The 21,171-nt window shown below is 38.6% G+C and overlaps 4 protein-coding genes across 4 annotated transcripts; 2 read left to right on the forward strand and 2 right to left on the reverse strand.

The window, feature by feature from the left end:
- Positions 1-2,114: 2,114 nt before the first annotated feature.
- LOC124070658 (claudin-15-like) lies at positions 2,115-5,414 on the forward strand. Its single transcript, XM_046410758.1, has 5 exons — positions 2,115-2,387; positions 3,868-4,032; positions 4,890-4,971; positions 5,086-5,196; positions 5,293-5,414. Exons 1-5 carry the CDS (start codon positions 2,171-2,173, stop codon positions 5,390-5,392), a joined length of 675 nt encoding a protein of 224 aa, XP_046266714.1. The 5' UTR covers positions 2,115-2,170; the 3' UTR covers positions 5,393-5,414.
- Positions 5,415-5,451: 37 nt separating this feature from the next.
- On the reverse strand, positions 5,452-10,385 carry sat2b (spermidine/spermine N1-acetyltransferase family member 2b). Its single transcript, XM_046410757.1, has 6 exons — positions 10,198-10,385; positions 10,042-10,093; positions 8,347-8,430; positions 7,812-7,913; positions 7,638-7,678; positions 5,452-7,478 (listed from the first exon to the last, which is right to left on the reverse strand). Exons 1-6 carry the CDS (start codon positions 10,258-10,260, stop codon positions 7,299-7,301), a joined length of 522 nt encoding a protein of 173 aa, XP_046266713.1. The 5' UTR covers positions 10,261-10,385; the 3' UTR covers positions 5,452-7,298.
- Positions 10,386-11,474: 1,089 nt separating this feature from the next.
- taf6 (TAF6 RNA polymerase II, TATA box binding protein (TBP)-associated factor) lies at positions 11,475-17,239 on the reverse strand. Its single transcript, XM_046410756.1, has 15 exons — positions 17,015-17,239; positions 15,531-15,688; positions 15,297-15,383; positions 14,992-15,145; positions 14,830-14,886; positions 14,626-14,745; positions 14,366-14,487; positions 14,016-14,093; positions 13,806-13,907; positions 13,526-13,708; positions 13,286-13,360; positions 13,071-13,196; positions 12,740-12,913; positions 12,354-12,545; positions 11,475-12,045 (listed from the first exon to the last, which is right to left on the reverse strand). The coding sequence occupies exons 2-15, from the start codon at positions 15,684-15,686 to the stop codon at positions 11,755-11,757; spliced, it is 1,917 nt and encodes a 638-aa protein (XP_046266712.1). The 5' UTR covers positions 15,687-15,688; positions 17,015-17,239; the 3' UTR covers positions 11,475-11,754.
- mrps31 (mitochondrial ribosomal protein S31) lies at positions 15,685-20,543 on the forward strand. The gene is made up of 8 exons (XM_046411484.1): positions 15,685-15,727; positions 17,362-17,641; positions 18,197-18,679; positions 18,936-19,088; positions 19,207-19,350; positions 19,429-19,505; positions 19,838-19,978; positions 20,077-20,543. Exons 1-8 carry the CDS (start codon positions 15,685-15,687, stop codon positions 20,310-20,312), a joined length of 1,557 nt encoding a protein of 518 aa, XP_046267440.1. The 3' UTR covers positions 20,313-20,543.
- The last annotated feature ends 628 nt before the right edge of the window (positions 20,544-21,171 follow it).

Consider the following 21,171-nt stretch of genomic DNA (forward strand, 5'->3'; position numbering starts at 1 on the left):
CAATAACACAAAATAAAACAATGTATGGTTACATAAACTGTCTCCTGTCTCCTCAAAGCAATCAGTGCCAAATGATTACGGTCTTTTAAACTACTGGCTCATGGATTTCAAGCTGTGATAACTGACATTATCTCTACATCCAGTGCCAATCAAGAGAGGCGGAAAAAAACTCATTGTAGTCTTACATTTCTATGGTAACCTGTCAGGCACGTGAAATGTCATCTATTTTGGGCGGGAATAGCAGACTTATAATGTAGCCAACAAATCAATGCTCAAATTAGTCTAGGTTTGAGTGCATGAGAAAAAAAAACCTGAGTCAGTTCTCACACTCCCAAAATGTATATCAGATACAGAAGTTGCGAATAGAGCTGGTATATCTATTTCTTTTGCTAATTATTAATAGAAAATTACTTTCAAGATGAAGGACATCATCGAGGTTACAGCACTTATAGTAGGTTTTGCAAGTTGGATAATGATTTTCATATCACTACAAGATCAGTATTGGAAAGAATCCACCACAGATGGGAGCGTAATTACAACCTCCACAATCTATGAGAACCTCTGGATGTCTTGTGCAAGCGATTCAACAGGGATCTATAACTGCCGTGATTTTCCATCCCTTTTTGCTCTTCCAGGTAAGTGAAAGTTGAAGTAGTAACTGTCTAATAAACTCTTAAACATACATTACAATATCCTAGAAAGGTAATAATTTGCTCCTAATTTGTATTTGTGGCTAAAAAGAAAATGAGAGTCAAAGAAATTTAAATGTTACTGTTACTGTTAATCAATAAATTAATAACAGATTGATATATTTTTGACATTACAACTGAAGCTCAGGTTTTCTCTGATGATTCAGCTTCATATAATAGCTGAGTAGGCATTTTTTCATCTACAGCGTCATCTTGAGAGAAATACAGCTTGTCTTTTCCTGGCCTGATTGATTTAAACACCTACTTTTCTTCTTAGAGAGTCTAAATTATCATGAACTATACACTCAGAATAAGGCAGCCTTGACAAAAAGAAAAATAATGCACAGATTTAATGCAATGCCTGTGCTGAAATCTCCTACGGCTGGACAAAAAGCAGCAGCTGAGCAATCCAGTTCAGTTTGCTTGTAAAAGTTATTTTTGTTGTTCCAATCCAAAATTAGACATTTATAAACACATAGATTGTACTTAATTTCATTTAAGAAAATACACATGACATCGTAATAGGGCTTAAACTACTTTTTTTCCACTGTATCCACCGAGTTTAAAGTAATGTATGTTGGACATGCACTGGCAATTTACATGTGGAAATTGCATGTGGTATTTAATAAGCATTCAAGTTAAGTGGCTTAATTAGTGGCTTAGTTTTTGTGAAATGGTAATTAGTTCTCCTTGAAACTGTGTAATGCAGTAGAAATCTACTAAAACTTGTCTTTAGACATGCAGTGAAGTTATTCTTCATTCTTGTGTTTAGGTTTAAACCACTTGGAATAAAGTAAATGCAGTGTTTTTCTGTGTGTGTGGTCAAAAGGCAGCAGTGATACTTCATCGCTATGATGATAAAGGCCAGATAGTGAACCATATTTGCTAAGCTAATGAAGAAAATCCTTTTGGGCTCAGCTGTCAGATGAGCAAACAGGTTTATCTGAGGGACATCAAACCTGGTCATCTGCGGGTCAGTATGTAGTGATGCACTCTCACCCCTCACCCTCCGTCCTCAGTGCCACAAACCTCCTTCCCATCATCCTCGGACACAGAGTCATGCGAGGAGCCAAAACCTGAGTTGAATCCCATCAATAATGGCTTGATACTATTGACATAGTGTTCAAAGCAAGCGTCGAAAGGTGACAAATAGCTTGAAGTCTATAGAATAAGCACGTTGGAAGGCTGGACTTCACCTCTCTGTTGTCACCTAAGCTGGGTAAACATTAGGAGTCTTTGAAAAGGTTCAATAGAGTTGAGAATAATAGGAGAAATCATAAGTGGGCAATTGGGAATTAATCATTGATTTGTAGTTTCTGTAGCATCTTAGCTTGGGCGTTGGTGGCAATTAGTCTGGCACACTGAAACTTTGAGGCCAACAAAACCGCACATTTGTGCAGAGATATTTGGGAGAGTCAACGTTTGTATAAAGTGTCTCTTTGGATAACACTACACGGGTTGGATAGAAGAAACAAGGAAATATGAATGCGATAGTGGAAGCTTTTGCCTTTTTTTTGGGGTTTCTCGGCTGGCTAATGGTTGGGATTGCCCTTCCCAACCGATACTGGAAGGTCTCTACAGTGGATGGTAATGTTATCACCACATCAACCATCTATGAAAACCTTTGGATGTCCTGTGCAACTGACTCCACAGGAGTTCACAACTGCCGAGATTTTCCATCTCTGCTCGCACTTAATGGTATGTGGCCAGCGCAGAAATTGTTTATTAGTACTGATGACTACTTCAGGTTTGAATGGTATTTCACCCTGAGATTATGGAGACCATGATGCAGAAGACAAGACTTTACTCCTCAAGCAACTTGGTATAAACGTGTAGGGAAAACAGCATTTTAAAAAGCTCTTAACATAAAACACAACAATACAATATTTTTATCACTGATGTGTAAAGAGGTGACAATGCAGTTTGACCTCTGTATCAAATGTAACATGGAGAGATGCCTGTTCTTGTTGGCCATTGTTTGCACTGATCTACACAGGATATTAGCATGTGTTTAAAATATCCTGTTTAATATCAGGAGTGTTCTCCTGTAATGGCTACAATATGTAGAATAATATGAGATGATGAGCTCAGAAAGGACAAGCCATCCTGGCTTGGGAACTCTGGCAAATACACATTCAGAAACTAAGAAAAACTTAAAACAGATTGTTAACCATTTTAAGCATAAACATGTCACATTTACAAAAGTGATATAGCAGATTGGTGCACACGAAACCGGATCAACAGCCCTTGTCTTGAGCACTGAGGTACCATTTTTTCAGGCCCTCATCTCATCGGGCAGAAACACCCTTCCCGTTAAACCTAAACAAATACAATATGTTTGAGTTTTGGAAGGACTGAAAGTGTTAGCCTGTTGTCCAACCTATAGCATGATTTACAATGATGGCTATAATTTAACTGTTGGAAAATGTCTGACAGATTAGAAAAAGTATTTTTGGTGTGGCAGAAGTTGTATTTTGCACAGGTATTGTCCACTAACCATGCCCATTAGAGCACATGTCAGACTCAAGGTCCATTGACCAAATCCAGCCCAGCCTATGTGAAAAAAACTCACAAAGAATATAATTTGCACTGTGCATCACGGAAGTACATTGTCTATACACAACATATTGAATGCAAACAGAATGCATTCTGATTTTCTGATGAAATCAAAATGCCTGACCACTAGATGTCAGTAGGCTCTTGATAGGGCCTCAATATCAAAAGTTGATGGCAGTAGCCTGGAAATATGTCCAAGAAATAAAAGCTGACACAGAGGGAAGGCAAATTAATGAGAGACGGGATAGCGAACACGTGTTTGTGCTGGCATATGTCGTCTTTGAAGTTCAGTTTCTGTGCCAGTTTACCTAACCCTCCGACACAAAACACAGACCCAAGTATGCTAACCTTAGCCACCAAAAAAAAGCAACAGTAAGACATTTGGCCGGAGTGTTTTTCCTCCATCAACTATAGACTCGTCTTGATGTACGGTGAATGTCATCTTTGTAGCTGAAGAAGCATACATACAATAAGAAACATGCAATTCTTCCTTAATTAATGCAAAGATGCATCTGATTTGTTTCACTGCTTATATTGTAAATATACTGATTTATGTAGTGTATATATTATAACATATAAGATAAGTATTATAAATAAGTGTATATTTTGTGCTTGCACACAGGGTACATTCAGGCCTCCCGGGCCCTCATGATTGCTTCCATTGTGTTTGGGACTTTTGGACTCGTGGCCACTCTTGCAGGAATGCAGTGCTCAAAAATAGGAGGAGAAAACTACATTTTGAAGGGGAGGATCGCTGCCATTGGAGGAGTGTTCTTTTTAATACAAGGTAAAGACTTGGAGGTGGATGTAAAGAAAAAAAAAACGTGTGTTGGTCAGTTTCAAGTCATTTCAAATGTGTTTGTGAATAAAGGTTCCAGTAGGTTTTAGTATTTTAAAATGACTCCAGAAAGTGTCTGGTCCCCCATGAACACTGCTATCAACATTAGAAATGTGTTCTCAACAAGCAATTTAACACATGAGACTCGTGAGAAGTTGATTTAAGATAGTGTCTCATCTCATCTCAACAAAAACCACCCAGAAATCACGTCTGGTCCTCCAATTTCTGTGTATACAAGATAAACTATCAGAAAATGGTTCACCAGTTCAAAAGGTTATCCTTACTCAAACAAACCTGTGGATGCTCAAAAGCCTGGTTTTATCAAAGGTATTTGGATTGTGAGAATGCGTCACCCTACTTAAAATAGAAAAAATGGTGCAGGAAGAGGAGATCAATTACTATTTGATCCTGATTTATTTCAGTTTAATTTAAAAGGCTGTTAAATATCAGTACTACATTTATTTTGATTTTATCAAAATTGTACTTGTTATAAAATAGAACTTATACAGCACTCGTGGGAGTAGTTAAAAGGTGCAGTCACTGAGACAACAACGTGATTGATGCAGTTGTTAACAAGTACCTTGGCTTTAAATAAATGGCCCCATAAATCATCTTACAATATTGCATGGAACAGTATTAGCTCCATTAGGTTTTACAGTTTCATTCCTAACATGGCTATCACTTTGCTATCTAAACTCTGTTCAAACTTGAAAAGATTTTGACCTTTTTATCTCAGCATGTAACTGTGTGTGTTGTTTAAAATTGAAAAAACATCCCACCAGTCTAAAGTAAACAATGTTTTGCAGGGATTTGCACCATGATTGCTGTATCTTGGTATGCAGCCAACATCACACAGCAGTTCTTTGACCAGTTTTATCCAGGGACAAAGTAAGTCAACACAATCTGCAGCGGGAATATCAGCTGTTTGGTACAATGTAGTGTTATTGCTCATAGTGGATTCAATCATAATACATGGAAAAATATTTGTTATGGTACCCACAGGTATGAGATTGGCGAGGGCTTGTATATCGGCTGGTCTTCAGCCACTCTTGCCATTTGTGGAGGTTCATGCCTATTGTTTGCTTGCAAAATCAAAACTCCCAGTGAGAAAATGTGAGTATGTGTTGTTGAAATGTTTGGCATTAATTCACCGGGAACAACCAAACCGATGTGTGTTCTCCTGACTGAAACATGTCTTTTGTGTTTCAGCCCATATCCATACCAGCCACCTTCCAGAGGACATGTGCTGTCAGCTGTGACAACGTCCCAGTCCGTCCCAAGCAACTACGGAAGAAATGCATATGTCTAAGAGGTGACTGTAAGAGGGAAAGCTGGCTGGGTTAGAGTCAATTTGAGCCACATAGATTCTTGAAGAAAAAATTAACAATGTTTATTATTCTGAATGCACTATGAGAAGGGAGCATTTACAGCGGAAAACATCTAGACTCACCAACGTATAGTAGTATTAGAGCAGTAACACTGATATAGATTTATTGGCTTTATCCAATCTGAACCTCAGTGATAGATATTTGCTGCATATGAATTTCTAATGATTATGTACTATGAAAATGGCTGATATGTACTGCACTAACAAGAAAGGGGCAAGAAAAAGTACAACATGGTGAAAACAGGCACAGTACAGTCTGAAGAAAACCATGAACATTATCGCATTTAAAATGTACTAAATGTGGTGAGAATCCAAATATAGGACCATCAATAACTAAATCTTTACAACTAATTACTTTTCCTTTCTTTGATTTTAAAGTTTGCAGTGTTTACTTGTAATATAGCTAATCAATGATATGACATGAAAAATCAAATCTGTCCTTAGGTATATATATATATATATATATTTGACTAGGAAGAAGAGCACATGCTAATCAGTCATAATTAATCTTTAGATCACTTTAAACTGTTTCACACCTGTGCTCAAGTCTGTTAAGTTTGTGATGCTGTAAATCATTTGTTACACCCACGTGATCTCAAACAACTTGTTTGAGGACACGTGGATAAATTGAGAAAGATGGGAGTTACACCCCTTTCGCAAAACACAGTTTCTTATAGCAGCGCTACATTATCATAATTATCCTGTCACCTGTGGTGACTAACCATCTTGCTGGTTTGCAAAACAAGTCAAAAGCTCAAAAAGCTTTCCTCTCTGGCTAATAATCTTGCCGTAGAAAGTATCTAATATCTGTCAAGATATATCTGTAGTAAGGAGCAACTCCGATTTGCTTTTCACTGTGCAAAACTCCTGCAAAATTGCTGCAAAATTTAGCATTTTAACTTGCAACGAAGCCAGTCAACTGTGATTATACTATACTGACCTGGGGGTTTCATCCAGTGTGAACCAGAACACTTATTTGACAGAGTTTAAGCAAATGTTAATGCAGCTTTTGTGCATAATAGATATCATTTTTAGTGACTGGTTGCACCAAACTGTCAGAATGTTAATGAGAGGAAATGATTTATAACACAGAGTGAAGATGAGTGATGAAAAGCTTTTGAGCAATGAAACTCTGACTATTATTATTATTAATAAAAATAATACCATTTTACTGGTTTCAATAAAGGAGTTTTGAGTTACAGAGTTTGTTGTTTGTACATCATCTTCTCCTTTGACCAAAGCAGAAAACACTACATAGCTAAGACTGCACTGAAGACACAGAGCTGAAAGTGGACACAACATTCCCAGACTGCAGTTATGCTCTAATTACAGCACAGGTCATACAGTTGGTTCAATATGCCACCTAGTGGGATCATAGAGTGTTACAGCTGGGATTGGATTTACTTGGATCAAGTCATACTGTGCTGTTGGGAAATAAGCCTTCAATAATCATCATTAGATCCTACAAAGATTAAAAGCATCTCATGACTGGACTGTGTCTAACTTAACGAGCAAAGGAAATCTGCTGTTTATTTATATCTTCACAAGTGTTGTTGATATGAGGACATGCAAACATTTGTAGGAAATTATGTCTGCAAATTGAATTTGCACTTTGCGCTGAAAGGGAACCATAGGCAACTTTCAAAATAGAGAAAAGAAAAGGTCAAAAGAAAGGTCAATAATACCTCAATGAAATGAGATTATTTTAAAAAATATATACACAGCTCATAGTGAAAATGAACAACTTAAATGAGGACATCATTTAGTTAAACCAGGAGAAAGAAAAGACAGGAACCAGACAGAGTGAGGTTCACTTTGGCACTGTCTCCTAATCTTTAGGTGCCTCCTTTGCTAAGTTGTCCAGGTTTTGTCCGTCAAAACGTATAAAGTGCCAGCCTTCGCTGACGGTGAGGTCCTGAGCTCCTTTAGCAGCATAGAATTCTCGTGTGGGAGTATTCACGCTCAACACGGACAGCTGCAGCCGAACACACTGCTTGTTCTTCCCCACCTGAGCAAACAAAATAACCTTTGGTTAATCACACAGGATGGCTCATGCAAAGATCAACAACACTTTCAAACTGTTTTATAGATCCAGTCAAACTTTGAAAAAAAAAAAATGAAAAAGAATAAATCTGAGCTTTAGTGGTCAACAAAAAAACATTCTCACCTCAGCGACTTTGCTCAGTAAACCCTTGCCAATGCCATTTCCTGTAAAGGATACAATACAGAAACACAGCGTTGAAAATAAAAATTATGATTCACTAAGAAAATACACGTCAGCAAATCTTACAAAATAGGTTCTTTTCTCAATAGGTTGAAAACAATGCAGCACATACTTTACCTCTGAATTGTGGCATCACATACAGGTCCTCCAAATATACTGACCGTCCTTTCCATGTACTGTATGTGTAAAAGTATAAGGCATATCCGACAATTGTGAATCCTGTAAGAACAAAACGAAACAAGCAATCAAAAAGGACAAGAAAGAATACCAGAGAAATAAAAATTAGGACAAATATTGTAGAATAAGTGCTCTTAATAATTCCTTATATCCATCAGTAAACTGTCACAGAAATGTACACACATCTGTGCATTAATGTGACTGACTGTTAACTGCTAGTAGGGTAAAAATTTCAGCGGATTAATCTTTAGTGACAACTGACAATTAGGAAGGCATTAACAGTACCTACCATTAGATTTAGCTGACACTGGTGATTTATGGGCACGTGAACAGCCGTCATGATTTGTTGTACACTAACTGGACATATCTGAACAGTAAAGGCACAGACCTTTTATCGTGTGAGTAAGATGCCGACAAGTTCAAAGCTGTCTGACGAAGAAGACGAGAGTGGAAAAGACCTGGGTCAACACCTTACCTTCTTCAGATTTATGATCCTCGGGTACCTCTGCGACGAGGCATTCGAAGAGGGGATTCTCGCAGAAACCGTCACGTTCCAGTTCTGACAAGACAGATGATTTATCCAAACAGCGTCAGCGCCAAGACATGACAAAAACATCACTACTTGAGACAATGGAAGAATAAGTCAGTTTCTTTTTTACAAATCAGTTTTTGCGATCTGAGCTAAAATACAAACACGTGGTGAGATTGCTGCAAAATAGTTCACTGGACAAGCAATCTTAAAAGGCTGTTATGTGAATTCTCAAAGTTCTTCTAAAGTCCTTAACTTTAATTCTATCTAAAACAGAGTACTACTGTAAGGTGATTTTAGTATTCATTCACTCAGTACACTGATAACGACAGTCTTGGTACTACATTTATCTCTTTATTAGACTTGATAGGATTCTATCAGTGTATGTATAAACCCACACACTGTTTTAATCACATCCTTGACCTTGCTCTGACATATGGTACTGAAATTGAACTTAAACTTAATAGTCACCAAAGATAATGTGTTTTATCTGAATATTAATAATTTTTGAATTTCTATTACATAGCTACAAGCCCCTGAGAAACAACACTAGATGTCTATCTAGAAGTGCTGCAGCTAAATCTAAGGAAGTAATTCCATCAACATTTAGTTCAACACCATGTCTCAATATGACAGAGGACTCTCGTACTAACTGCAGTCCCTCCCAAATTGATCATTTTATTCACATTAGCACCACAAAAACCTTTAAGGAAATGGTTTTCCACCAAACTGGAAGGATCTCATTTGGTCTGGCAGGATAGCCTTAAATCATATAGGAAGGACCTACGCAATGCCAGAGCAGCCTAGTACTCTGCTATGTATCAGAAGTACCTTTAAAGTAGATATAATCAACTAACCCAGAGTTACGCTGCTAGATGCTTGGACTGCCAGGGGACTTCCCACTGAGCTTCTATATAACCACACACATACTTGTTCTTACTGGCTGTTGTATTTATGGTCACTACTGTTTTCTAAAACGACACGGAGTACTCAAGCAACTCACAACTAATGATGCCCTTAGAAGGGACGCTATTTGTATTAACAGTCATCCATACAGAAACTCAACTTGCAAGACAAATGATACCACAAAGAGCAAGAAAGGGTAAGTAAAAGATGCCTAAATATATTTATGCAGCATTTTTTTTTTATCATGTTAGCTGCTGGTCGGATCACAGGGAACAATCCGGGGTTCACTGCCCAGTCCAAGGACATATGGGACAGGAGAAGGCGGGGTTCTGTCCAGCCTGCCAGAGCAGTGGACAGGAGGAGGACTCCCCCCTGATACTCAAACATTTTATAGAAATTTCTCTACAGAAGATTCAACGCTGCTGAGCCCACCTCCACTCCAGCTTATCCAACTAATCATCTCACACAGCTTCAGGCAAAAAAGGGGCAAATCCAGTAGCATTTCGGCTGACTACCATGTTGATACATTACAGACTTTATTTCATAATCTACCTGTTACATTTTTTAGTTCTCTGTCCAGTCCAATGGTTAAATATGACATGACACTGGATTTTGTGTCACCAAGTCAAAGTTGGTACATTATTATAATAATAATAGCATTTAGGTTTGTTCGAGCTAGCTGTATTTGTCAAAGGTTGCATTTACTTTTCCATCACTCATTTAGCGCAAAGTTACCTTCATGAGAGATCTTCACTTGATCGGACATGTTTTCATAAACCGCTAACTCCTGAAAACAAAAAAGAGGTGATTTGAAGTTACATTCAACAATGTGGAGCACAACACGATATTCCGAGTTAGCTTCGTTAAACCAACCATGCAAAGAGCTCTCACCAGTATCATTCTCGAAATTTCTTTGCAGTCCTCTTTAGTTGCAGCGCGTATTTTGAAATTCATATCTACAGCAGTAGTAAAAAAAATAAAAATAAACAACAACAAATTTTCAAGTACCACAGTCCAAAGTCCACCCTCAAGAAGTAATCAATCCGTCACAAATCTCAACTGCGATGAACGCACCGAATACACAGGAAATAGTTCCGTTGCAATTTGGTCTTCAAAATAAAAGATCGATCAATTAATATTCTTCCTACATGGGAAGTTTGGATCTGTTAGAAAATGCAGAAAAGGACCTCCGTGTCGTATACAATATGATTAAATGCTGCATTTAATTACAGTGCACAGTAGATGTAAAGTTAGCTCAACCTTAAACAGTGAATGCAACAGACACGTTAATACAGCAGTAATATTATTCCAAAAACATCAGATATAAAAAATACTGAGAGGGACCCTAACCTATTCTTCATCAGAATGAGTACTTTAATATTTCAAGTACATTTTACTCATAATACTTACATACTACTGAGGCAAGGTTTTAAATGCAGGCTTACTATATGTTGTAAATTATTATTGTCTGTGCGGCATTAGTTTTTTTTTTTTTTAATTATTTTTTTAAAGGATCGGAGTTCTTCTTCCACCATTGACTGCTACAAACACTTTTTAAATTTTGACCTACCCGCATAAGACGTTTTTTAACTAAATGCTTCACTTTTATTCAAGTTTATTTCTTTATTTGTGGACATCTGGCCACGTAAGTATTTATACAATAAGACTAATTATTTTAACACATTTCAGAGGGATGTAATGCAGGCTATTTTCTACTTCATTACATTTATAACCTAGCAGTCAGAGTTACTGGTTCTTTACATACAAAATATGTCATTATAATGTAGTACCTGTAGGAAATGATTTGTTTTTTCTTTTACACCACTCTTGGGTTTGTTATATGATTTGTTGTCTTAAAATGTTCATCTGCTTATACCTGCCAAAACATAACGTACACATGACACACACCAAGGCGAGGAGAAGTACACATAGGAGAAGAGTTATGTTGTGAGAAGCCCCGGTGAGAACAATGCACCTCACTTGCCTCCTGTAGATAAGATTGCAGTGATACTTACTTTTAAAGAGTGACATTTAAATATTACTGCAATTTAACCAATTTCTTACGCCCCATGGGTGTCTTCCTCAGATGTACACACAAGCTCTTGTTCACAAGCAATAAATCCCTAACATTCATAACAGAAATACAAAAAACACATCCAGATAAAAAGGATTTCATACAAAATCTGATTTATTTTAGAGTAAAAAAGAACATGAAATCAATTAGAATATAAGCTGAAACATTAGAGATCTCACAGATGGACCTAAGTTTTCATTGGGCATTAACATATTTACAATGTCACATTTGCTCTTTTATCAGTCAAGAGTTCAGATATTTCCCTTCATACCACTCCAGAGTTTACCCCTTTAAGTTCAGCCCAAACAAACCTCCTTGTGTGTTCAGCTGCAGAAACATGGTATTTGTAAAAAATCTCCACTACCTCACAAGTCTCAGTGTGGCGACTGTGTGCTTGCTCCAGGAGACTCGGACCTGTCTAGCTTCATCCCTGTATCTAGCGTGGTTGAGGAAATTGAGGTCGGTAACACAGAGCTCTTGGTCTCCAAAGAGGAAGATGCAGATGAGGGCAGAGATACCACTATGTACTTCTGCAGAGGCCGTGAACCTGTCAACCCAGGGCCGCTGCCAGGCTCCAGTTTTACCAAAGGCTGCAAGGTCGAGGTGGCGCTGGGAACAGTGCTAGTGACTGGTGAGGCTGACTGAGAAGAGCTGATGGTGATTACCTGGAGAGAGGACAAAGAGGCAGAGGATCTCATACTGAGCTGTAGATTTTATAGAGAGAAAAATAAACTTCAGAGCTATCAAGTTTCACACAATTAATAGAAAAAATACATTTTCATGTCTCTACTGTTTGCATTTTTATAAATTAAATATATGTTACAATGAAGTGTCATCACTGATTATGCTTATATTGTCATTAGAACTGCTGTATTGAGATGGCAATAAAAATTAAAGTAATAAAAAAATGTCAGATAAATGAAGTTTAATATGTTGCGGAAATTTCCACCATGTTGATGTGAAATCACGGTACCTGCTGAGTGGAGGCTGCTCCTGCACTAGTTGCCATGACAATGTACTTTGTTGCTGGGGGAGATGGCTGTGATGGGGTCCCTGGACGAGGCGACATCAGGGTGAGGGAACTCGGAACCTTAATGATGCTGGGAGTGCGAGGCCCTGTCGACCCACTTAACCCACTTTGTGAGACTGTAAGGGTGGGACGAGGCTGCAAGAAAGAGGGTCATCGTTCATTATGGCTCATTACGGCTGTGCGCTGGTTTATTTCCACGTCACTCCGTAATGTTTGTGTAATGCCTGAATGAATAAGTCAGTGTTTTTAAGGCAAGTTCTATGTTTGTTTTTTTATTTTTTTCAAAAACTCTATATATCAGACTTATGTATATCCACCATAAAATGTACCTGGGTGATTGTTAATGTGGTTCTGTTGACTTGTTGAGCTTGCAGTGCTGCTTGGGTCCTGGCCTTCACCACATGGGAGCAAAGCATGGGCCCGAGATAACCGTAGTCTATCCGATACTGCTCCACGTTGTCAGGCTGGGGTCGTATCTTGGCAATAACGCTTGCACAGTGTTTCTTTGAAACACGAACACATTGTATACATATGAAACATAAGTACTGGTGAATATCACATTGTTTTTGTAATGTTCTTTGACTGTTTTAAGTAATTTATCAATCTGTGGGAAGCTGTCTACATCTATGTGCATAATAATCACAGAAACTAATTTATTACCAGTAAGAGACTCTGAACATGGTCAGCTCCTATCTTGTCAATATTGGAGACCACTGGTCCTTCCATCACTGCTTTGATGCGAGCACCCTCTACAGAAAGCCGAGGAAGGATCAACGTCTTAATCACCTAAAAAAAAAAAAGGGAAAATCAGAAGTTGGTGTTGACCAAAAAGAATAAAAATGAAAAAGACCCAAAGAAATTAAAATCCCACTCACATCAGGTCCTAGTTCAGCAAGTCCAGCAATGCAGCCGTAACGTGTCGTCCACTGGGTTTTGTCATCCAACCAGCTCTGGGGAAACATGTCAGTCTGATTTAGTTTGAAGTGTTTTGAACAACGGAGTTAAATTCAAGAGGAGTGTGGCTGGATTCGTTTTCCTTGTTTGGGTCAGGGAACTTTTCAACTTGTCATTATCTCAATATTTTTGGGAGGAAAGCAAACAACACAAAAACACACCTTCGTAAAAGTCTTAGTAATACGGGACTGGATGTTGTTGGTCGTAGTGCTGAAGGTTTTACAACTCTGGGCCATGAGGCGAGCAGCAAAGTCTCGTAAAGCCCAGTGGTTGTCAACATCTGGTCGCAAACACAGCTGCTTACTCACGATGCACGTCACCACAGCAGGGATGAGCTCATGCAGCTACAGATGGGAATTAAAAAATGTCAGAGCACAATTGTTTGTTGAGATTAAAAACTTCAACAAATAATACAACACTTTGTGTGTTTTCTTTACTCACGTATTTCTCCAAATACAGGGTTGGGTTGTCCATTAGAGCTTTGACCATCCGCATTAGATAAATCAGTAGAGCCAAGTTGTTTTGCACCACATTTACACGAACCTTTGAAGACAGAATGAAGTCAGTACTTTCAGCAGAGATAAGCTTGGGTATTTTGTACAAGGTGTATAACTTTTCAGAGCATTAGGAGAAGTTGGAATAGATGCTCACTCCTTCAGATATAAATGTGCTGAATCTTGGAAGCATCTGATACAGTCCTGGATCTGTAGCAATGCTTTGTAAAGCTTCCTTTAAATGAGACAAGAGAAAACATTTATCAAACAAAGAAGACATAACAGACAAGATTAAGAGAAACAACTATTTGATAATTTTAGCATAATTCTGTAATTAAAACAATTTCCTGTTAGCTGCAAGGTATTGCCATTTTGTTACTTTATATGTCATTAATGCAACCTAGTATGTAATTTATTATCAAAATAAAAAAAGAAAAAGTATGTCATGCTATTGCTCAGCATCTATGAAATTAATACCACATTTAAAGACAGACAGTCAAGACTTACAGCTCTCTTAGCTTCGCAGGAGCCAACACACGCTTCCGTGATTTCCTTGTAGTAGAGTTGCTGTTCTACAGACAGCTCGTGAGTGCTGCGTGGCTTCAACCTTATTAGACCCTTCTCCTTTCCTGAAAGAGACAGATACAAACATGGGATGAAGCAGATAAAACATAACCATTAACAATTACAGAGGAAAGAATGAAGCAGTGTAGGAAAAGAAATTAAACTTTCTTTTGTTTTCTTCCTGTCTAACACAAGATACTGACCTTTGCCATCAGCAGCTGCTGCCCCTTGACCTTTGCCTTGAATCGTACCTTCCTCCTCTTGACCAGGTTTGGCAAGTTTGAGGGGCTCTGTAGATTCAACCTTTTGTTGCTCTTTTGGTACTGAAATGCAGCAAACAAAATCTAATTATACATCTTTATTCCTACAGATATCATTTTGTTTTAAGAGAGGAAAACAGGACTCACCTGGTGGTGGATTTTCTGGAATAGCAGGCTGCATCCCCTCAATGCTTAACCAGTGGGCTATGGATCAACACACAAGAATGAAGTATAAGCTTACAAACCATACAGTCACAACAAAACAATATCCTGGAGCACAACTGCATGCACAGCTGATTATGTGGGTACCTTTAAGAGACACGTCTAGTGGAACTCTGGGGAGTGGTGTGTTGATAATGTCACTCAGGTCGACTTCTTTTTCTTCATAGAAATGAAGCTCTCTTCCACCACCACTTGCAAAGCGAAAAGGGATAAACTCTTGTGACTGGAACCCGTACAGGGGCTATAACGAGAGGCAACACATTAAAATACATATGTTAGAAAGAAACCAGAATACCCACTTCAGTCATTCCTTCAAATAACAACCCATGAAGTGATTTAATTCAGCAATAAAACAGTCTTCCTGAAGGCAAGATATGCAAGTTTCCTCTTACCTCCACATTTTTTAGTTTGAGAGCATTATCTATGTCATTTGTTGTTAATTTTCGTCTCTTCCCATGATGCATGAATTTGAGAGCATCCTATGAAAATGGGAGGAAGAAAAGAGACCAAACAAAATTCAAAAATAAAGCTCATATATGACATAAATTAAGACATTCAAGAATGCGGTATCAGAGCAACTTACAGACTCATAAACAAACTATCTTCTTCAATCATTTGTGATTTACCTGTGCAATTTCTTTTATTCTGTAGCTGACTTCTTCACTTAAGGCTACGCAGCTTTCTTCCTGTAACTGCCCCACTCCCACAGACTCTGCCATGGCCTTCATAGACTCTGTGGGCAGGGTGACTGAACATTGCTTCTGGCGACGTTCCTCCGCCATGGCTAACAAAGAACACAGGTCTGTGAATATCACCTCTCAACGTACACACAATCTAATTCAAACAGTTGTATTCTGCTTATCCAGGAGACAACAGCTTTTCATTGTAGTCTTAATTAACTGGAATTACATTCTGGTTTCTACAAGATATTAATGCTTCACTGCTAATAAGAGACACTGAATGGGTGTGAAGTCACAATCGCAACACTTTAACATACTACTGACAGGACCGATATAGTTATGTGATGGTTCAGCTATAAATATAATTCTGCTGAAAGTACATCTGTCATTTCCCACTAGGTAAATATGAGAAAAAACAGGAGATCTTTCAGCTCATTAAGATATTTTTCAACAATACGACACCGCTACAGACTGTAGCCTACAGTATATATTTGCCCAGAGCAGGTCAGTAACGTCACTGAAGAGGTCAATCGCATCACAAGGAGCTACAAGTTTTCATGACTGAGATCGGAGACCTTCAAATCAACTTTGAAGCCCTCTAGTTAGCCAAAGGTCTCAACTTACAACAAAGTGAAAGTAAGTTCTATGCGCTAATGAGGCCAAAGCGACACTTTCTGACCATTCATGTTATGGTACATTTGACATAAGCTAAAATGTACACGTTAGAAAAACACGAAATGAAGTCTTGTGATAACTGCATCTGCATCGTGCTGTGTTAATTCAGGTATGACAGGAAAAAAAAAAAAAAAGTTATAGAGCAAACATCTCCGGGCCAGACAAATATAATTGGTTTACACAACGCAATTGTATTTGTGGCAGAACTTGAAAAGTGCACTTCATATTCCTCATGCAACTTGACAAAAAGTTTAAACAAGAAAAATATCTTAAGTACCCAGACGTGCAAATCTAACACGCTCCGCACAGACGGAACGCAATCATATCAAAAGAAAATCTGTAGGGATTAACACTATGCTTGCACAGAATGGTACTATGAAGATTGTCGGGGTCAAAAATCCTGATTGCATCCACTCTGATTCAGTGTTGTAAAACAACGCAACATAACAAAGACCGATGACTGAGGAAAAAATAAATTAAAAGGGATTTTTTTACTTCATGTGTGTAAACAAACACACTGAGCTCCACAGAAAGCGGGCTATCTGAACACTTCCGAAATAACAACCGACCAGCTAACCAGTCACACTGGTGTTATGTTCATTCAAATAGAACAACTTTAGAGTCAAATAAAATAGCGTTAGTTTTAAGCAACTTAGCGACTGCATGTTTCTTTTCTTTTATTTTATTTTATAGCTTACAGTGAGCTGTAAGTTAGCTTGTATGCTAGTAACTTAGCTTCCGTTGACGTTTGTTACCTGTTTGAAGTTTTCCTTTCCTTTCTGAGTTTAAGCAGGAACTTATGCGAATAAAAACCGTCAATGTTGAGATTTGCAATAATTATTTTTTCGCAAAGCTGAATCTACAATATGAATATCCATCTCTCGATCTAAATAACTAACTAATTCACGGACTGCAGCTGAGAGCTTCGTTTGTGAACTAGCGCTTGTGTTCCATCGCCATTTTGAGTCACGTTCTGGTTGTGATATCGCGAGACTATATTTAAGGCGCTGAAAGGGTGGCTGTTTATCAAAAATAATTAATTTAATAGAACATTTTTTAAATGACAAACAAAAAGTAAACAATCACATTTTTCATGTTATAGCTGAATTAAATCTCATATTTACTACGGAGAATATCGCCCCTTTACACAAGTCTACACGCACCCCGCTGACCAGAACCAATCTTACCCTGGAGTTTACGGGGGTGACTTTATGTTGTAGCAACGGAGATAAATGTCAGGAACGTGGAAGGGCATTACAAGAAGCAGTCATGTATAGATTTTTATTACGGACTGCGTACCCTTCCCGTAATTTTTCTGTCAGTGTCTACGAGTCGTGTGAGTTTGTAGCGAAATGTGACAAGGCCGCAGCTCCAGTCTTTTGGTGAGTTTGTCTGTGACTGAACGGGACAAATGAGATACAGAGTGAATAATTAACGTTAGCAGCTATTTATGGGGTTGTTTACCTTATAATGATGTATTTTTTTCTTGAAGAAAGGGCTGGCAGATTTTTTACGTTAACAACGATGTATATGTCAAATAATTAATTTGAATAAAATCTGTGGAACGGACAACTAAGGCTAACTATTAGCTTACTAAACTTGGGACACCGATGGGGCGGGACGTTTTGACTGACATTTCTTAGACCGGTTCCGGTCGTTTCTGTGGTAACGTGCATGAAGTTACAACTGTGAAACTGTATGACTCCAGGGAAGATGTCCTATCCACCATCTTTTGACTGGAAAAAAGTGTAGTGTCTGTTGCTGCATTTAGTCTTAAAGTATTTTTCAGTGTTTTAATACATCATCAAGAATACCATATTGTATAACACCTCTGTTGTGTGATTGTGTTATTTTATGACAGCTGAATCATCATGCTTCAGTTTGAATATTGTAATAACACCAATCCGAATTATGATCCCTGTTTTGTTTCAACATAGGGTTGCAAATGGTGGTGGAGTCAGAGCTCTCAGCTCAAGTTCAGCCAGGCTCTGTGAAAAGAAAAACAATGCAGACATCTCTAATCAAGATGACAAAGCAAATGCAGATAAACAGGGTGACCCAACGGAAACTTTGGTTACACAGAAAGCTGAAGATGACGGCAAAATCTTCAAGATGGCTGAGCAAAGTGGGGAGCCAGTGGTGTTAAAGACAGATGATGAAAGTACCGCACAGCATCAGATGGATGTTAAAACTGAACAGGTTGTGGTAGCGCCACAACAAATGAAGACTGATGCGACTAAGAGTGGGAAAGAGCGTCTGATTGACCTTCTTGGAGCCATGAAGGTGGAAGTAACTAATAAGAGGAAGCTCAAAAACCTAAAAGTGAAACAAGATTTTGAGTCTGCGCCCGTGTCAAAGGGAGCTATGGGGAGCACTGTCAGTACTTTTGAGCAGGCCACAGTCAAGACTTCATCACAGAGGTGAGATGGGAATTCACATGGGCGAAGTTGTTCCTCAGGCTCTGTTGTTATAGTGCAGTTCTTTCAGTTTTCTGCTTTTTCCACAACATTAGCAATCAGGTGTTGGCTTTTGTCTGACCATGATGAGATTACCTCGCAGTCACTAGCTTGTTCCTGGAAACTTGTTACTTATTCAACATCCTAATCTTAGGAAGACTAGAGTAGCCTTGTTCTCTCTTCATCAGTGATTGCAGCCTCTCCACACTATGTTTTTTAGTGAGAAACTGGATCCGGAACTGGTTGCAGCTGCGTCTGCTGCTGCCTCCACCTTGCCTAACTGCAGTCAGGCCGAGTCTGAGCTGCTCAGGCGGCTGAGGCAGCAGAAGGATGTCACCGAGGCTCAGAAGAAAGGAGACATGAGCAACATTAGGTATGTGACCAATGTATGAATGTTAGTGGAATGGATATTTAAATTCCACTGTGACATACTTTCAGCTTTTTCATTCTGTACACAGGAAAACTCATTTGTAATGTATTTATTTTCTCAGCGTAATTATCGCTGACATGAAAGTAGGGAGGAATCCAAACCGACACAAAATTTGGCCAAGGAATCAGATTCGCTTTGATGACGATGGGCAAGGATACACACAGGACAGAGGAATCACTGCTGAGCTGGACGGTGTTCGGATGAAGTAAATACTTGTCATCACATCTTTATTCAGATAGTTTTTGAGATGGACCATGTGTTTAATGTGTATTTTATTCAACAGGAGGACGTTGTTCACAGGGAGAAGACTAAACATCTTCTCCCCCCCCACTGATGAAGAAGGAGTTGAATCAACCGTTGGTAATTAGGAATTTTGATTTTTCTCTTCAGTCTGCTATTATTGTGCCTTTGTTTGCTTACATTGGGTGATTTGTGGTGCTATTTGTCTAGATTAGTTTTTGTTCTTATATTTATTAGGATGTGGGCTCAGTTTAGCCACTCCTGCTCAAACTGGTGAAATGTGATCTTAGAAAACAAGCAGTTTTAAAGAGAATAGAGCCTCATTAAATCACAGCGTCACAGGATGTGGTCATGCAGTTTCTTGATTTTCTCCAATTTAATGCCACATTGCAAAAGTTTTTGGTTTCAACTTCAGTGGGACATCTGTCTGTGATGCTGCTGTCATATTTCAGCACGGCCAACTCTGTGGGACCTGGACTTTGCCAATAAGTTGTCTCTATCGATGAACCAAATGCCCCGCAACGGACTTGAGGAAATGATCCAGTGGACCAAAGAGGGAAAAATGTGGCAGTACCCAATCAACAATGAAGCCGGTAAGTAATGATTATAATCTAGTTGCTTGTATGAAGAATGAACAGAATACATTTTGTCTGAGGAACCATACTTACAGTGTCCCCTTGCTCTATATTAGGCCTTGAGGAGGAAGCCAGTGTCTCGTTCCATGAGCATGTCTTCTTAGAGAAATACTTGGAGGAGGGTTTCCCCCGTCAGGGACCAGTGCGTCACTTCATGGAGCTTGTGGTGGCTGGTCTGTCCAAAAACCCTTATCTGACAGTCCAGCAGAAGAAGGAGCACATTTTCTGGTTCAGAGACTACTTCCAACAGAAAGAGGAAGTCCTCAAAGATGCTGACGTATACCTCAACTAACTTTAAGACAATTAATGTGTTTTACCAACTCCGCTGGGCCTTGCAGCTGTGTTCAGCTTTACCCATACTGTTTTACTGGTTCCAGTAACAGAACCTCATCTCGGATATTTTAACTCTTCCAGGAGAAGACTGTGTCTCGCCGTCAAACATTGTACAGTATTTGCTGTTACTGAAACGTTGGACAGACGAAAGAACCACTCTTTAATCACTTCAGCATTGATTGTCTTACAGTAGAGAAAAAATGTGCAGGGAGAAACTTAAATGTTGCTTGTATACTGTATACAAAAAATATAAAGCCGTAAAAGTAGAGTGGCTTCCTGTTTATTTTGTTGTCTGGCAGATACCCACATCTATCACTGATTAAGTGGCTGGGATATACTGCATTTGTTCCAGAAATAATTGTGGCCACATCAGTGCAGTAGCTTTAGTGATACACAGGTGCTATTTGTGATGTACAAGAATTGTTGGTTAACGTGATAATATAAACATAATATAAAAACTTTTGTTTTGTATCAAAGTATGTTTGCACATACAAAAAACAACAGTGGAGTTGTGAAGTTAGATTGATTGTTAGACCTTCACATTCAAAGAAAATGGGGCGATGAAAATATTTTTCTATGGTTTTCCTGTCAAAGATCATACAAACACCTGTGATCATGATTAATGGTGTTTTTTCAGGCAGGTTGTGAAAAAAAGTATAAACTGTGCAGCATCTAGGACTTCAGATCGGCTTCACAGTAGGAGTGTAATGAGACATTGAACCTTCTGGCCTTGGCAAGGGAAGTGCTGTTAAAGTCAAAACATGTTAACAATGTACCACAGAGATTCCTTCTGGTCTAAAAACACCCTGGCAATCTAT

The sequence above is a fragment of the Scatophagus argus genome, chromosome 14 (genome assembly GCF_020382885.2).
Source record: "Scatophagus argus isolate fScaArg1 chromosome 14, fScaArg1.pri, whole genome shotgun sequence".
Classification (NCBI taxonomy): Eukaryota; Metazoa; Chordata; class Actinopteri; family Scatophagidae; genus Scatophagus; species Scatophagus argus.

Bases quoted from the DNA above. Each gene is read 5' to 3' on its own strand.
- LOC124070658 (XM_046410758.1), top strand. From the start codon at position 2,171: ATGAATGCGATAGTGGAAGCTTTTGCCTTTTTTTTGGGGTTTCTCGGC. The intron at 2,388-3,867 runs GTATGTGGCCAG...GCTTGCACACAG, and splicing joins ATCTCTGCTCGCACTTAATG to GGTACATTCAGGCCTCCCGG. The intron at 5,197-5,292 runs GTGAGTATGTGT...TTTGTGTTTCAG, and splicing joins AAAACTCCCAGTGAGAAAAT to CCCATATCCATACCAGCCAC.
- sat2b (XM_046410757.1), bottom strand. From the start codon at position 10,260: ATGAATTTCAAAATACGCGCTGCAACTAAAGAGGACTGCAAAGAAATT. The intron at 7,914-8,346 runs GTAAGGTGTTGA...TTGTTCTTACAG, and splicing joins GGATCATAAATCTGAAGAAG to GATTCACAATTGTCGGATAT. The intron at 7,479-7,637 runs GTGAGAATGTTT...TTGTTTGCTCAG, and splicing joins TACTGAGCAAAGTCGCTGAG to GTGGGGAAGAACAAGCAGTG.
- mrps31 (XM_046411484.1), top strand. From the start codon at position 15,685: ATGGCTAACAAAGAACACAGGTCTGTGAATATCACCTCTCAAC. The intron at 19,351-19,428 runs GTAAATACTTGT...TTTATTCAACAG, and splicing joins CTGGACGGTGTTCGGATGAA to GAGGACGTTGTTCACAGGGA. The intron at 19,506-19,837 runs GTAATTAGGAAT...GTCATATTTCAG, and splicing joins AGGAGTTGAATCAACCGTTG to CACGGCCAACTCTGTGGGAC.
- taf6 (XM_046410756.1), bottom strand. From the start codon at position 15,686: ATGGCGGAGGAACGTCGCCAGAAGCAATGTTCAGTCACCCTGCCCACA. The intron at 15,146-15,296 runs GTAAGAGGAAAC...CTCTCGTTATAG, and splicing joins TCAAACTAAAAAATGTGGAG to CCCCTGTACGGGTTCCAGTC. The intron at 13,709-13,805 runs GTGAGTAAAGAA...TCCCATCTGTAG, and splicing joins CCCTGTATTTGGAGAAATAC to CTGCATGAGCTCATCCCTGC.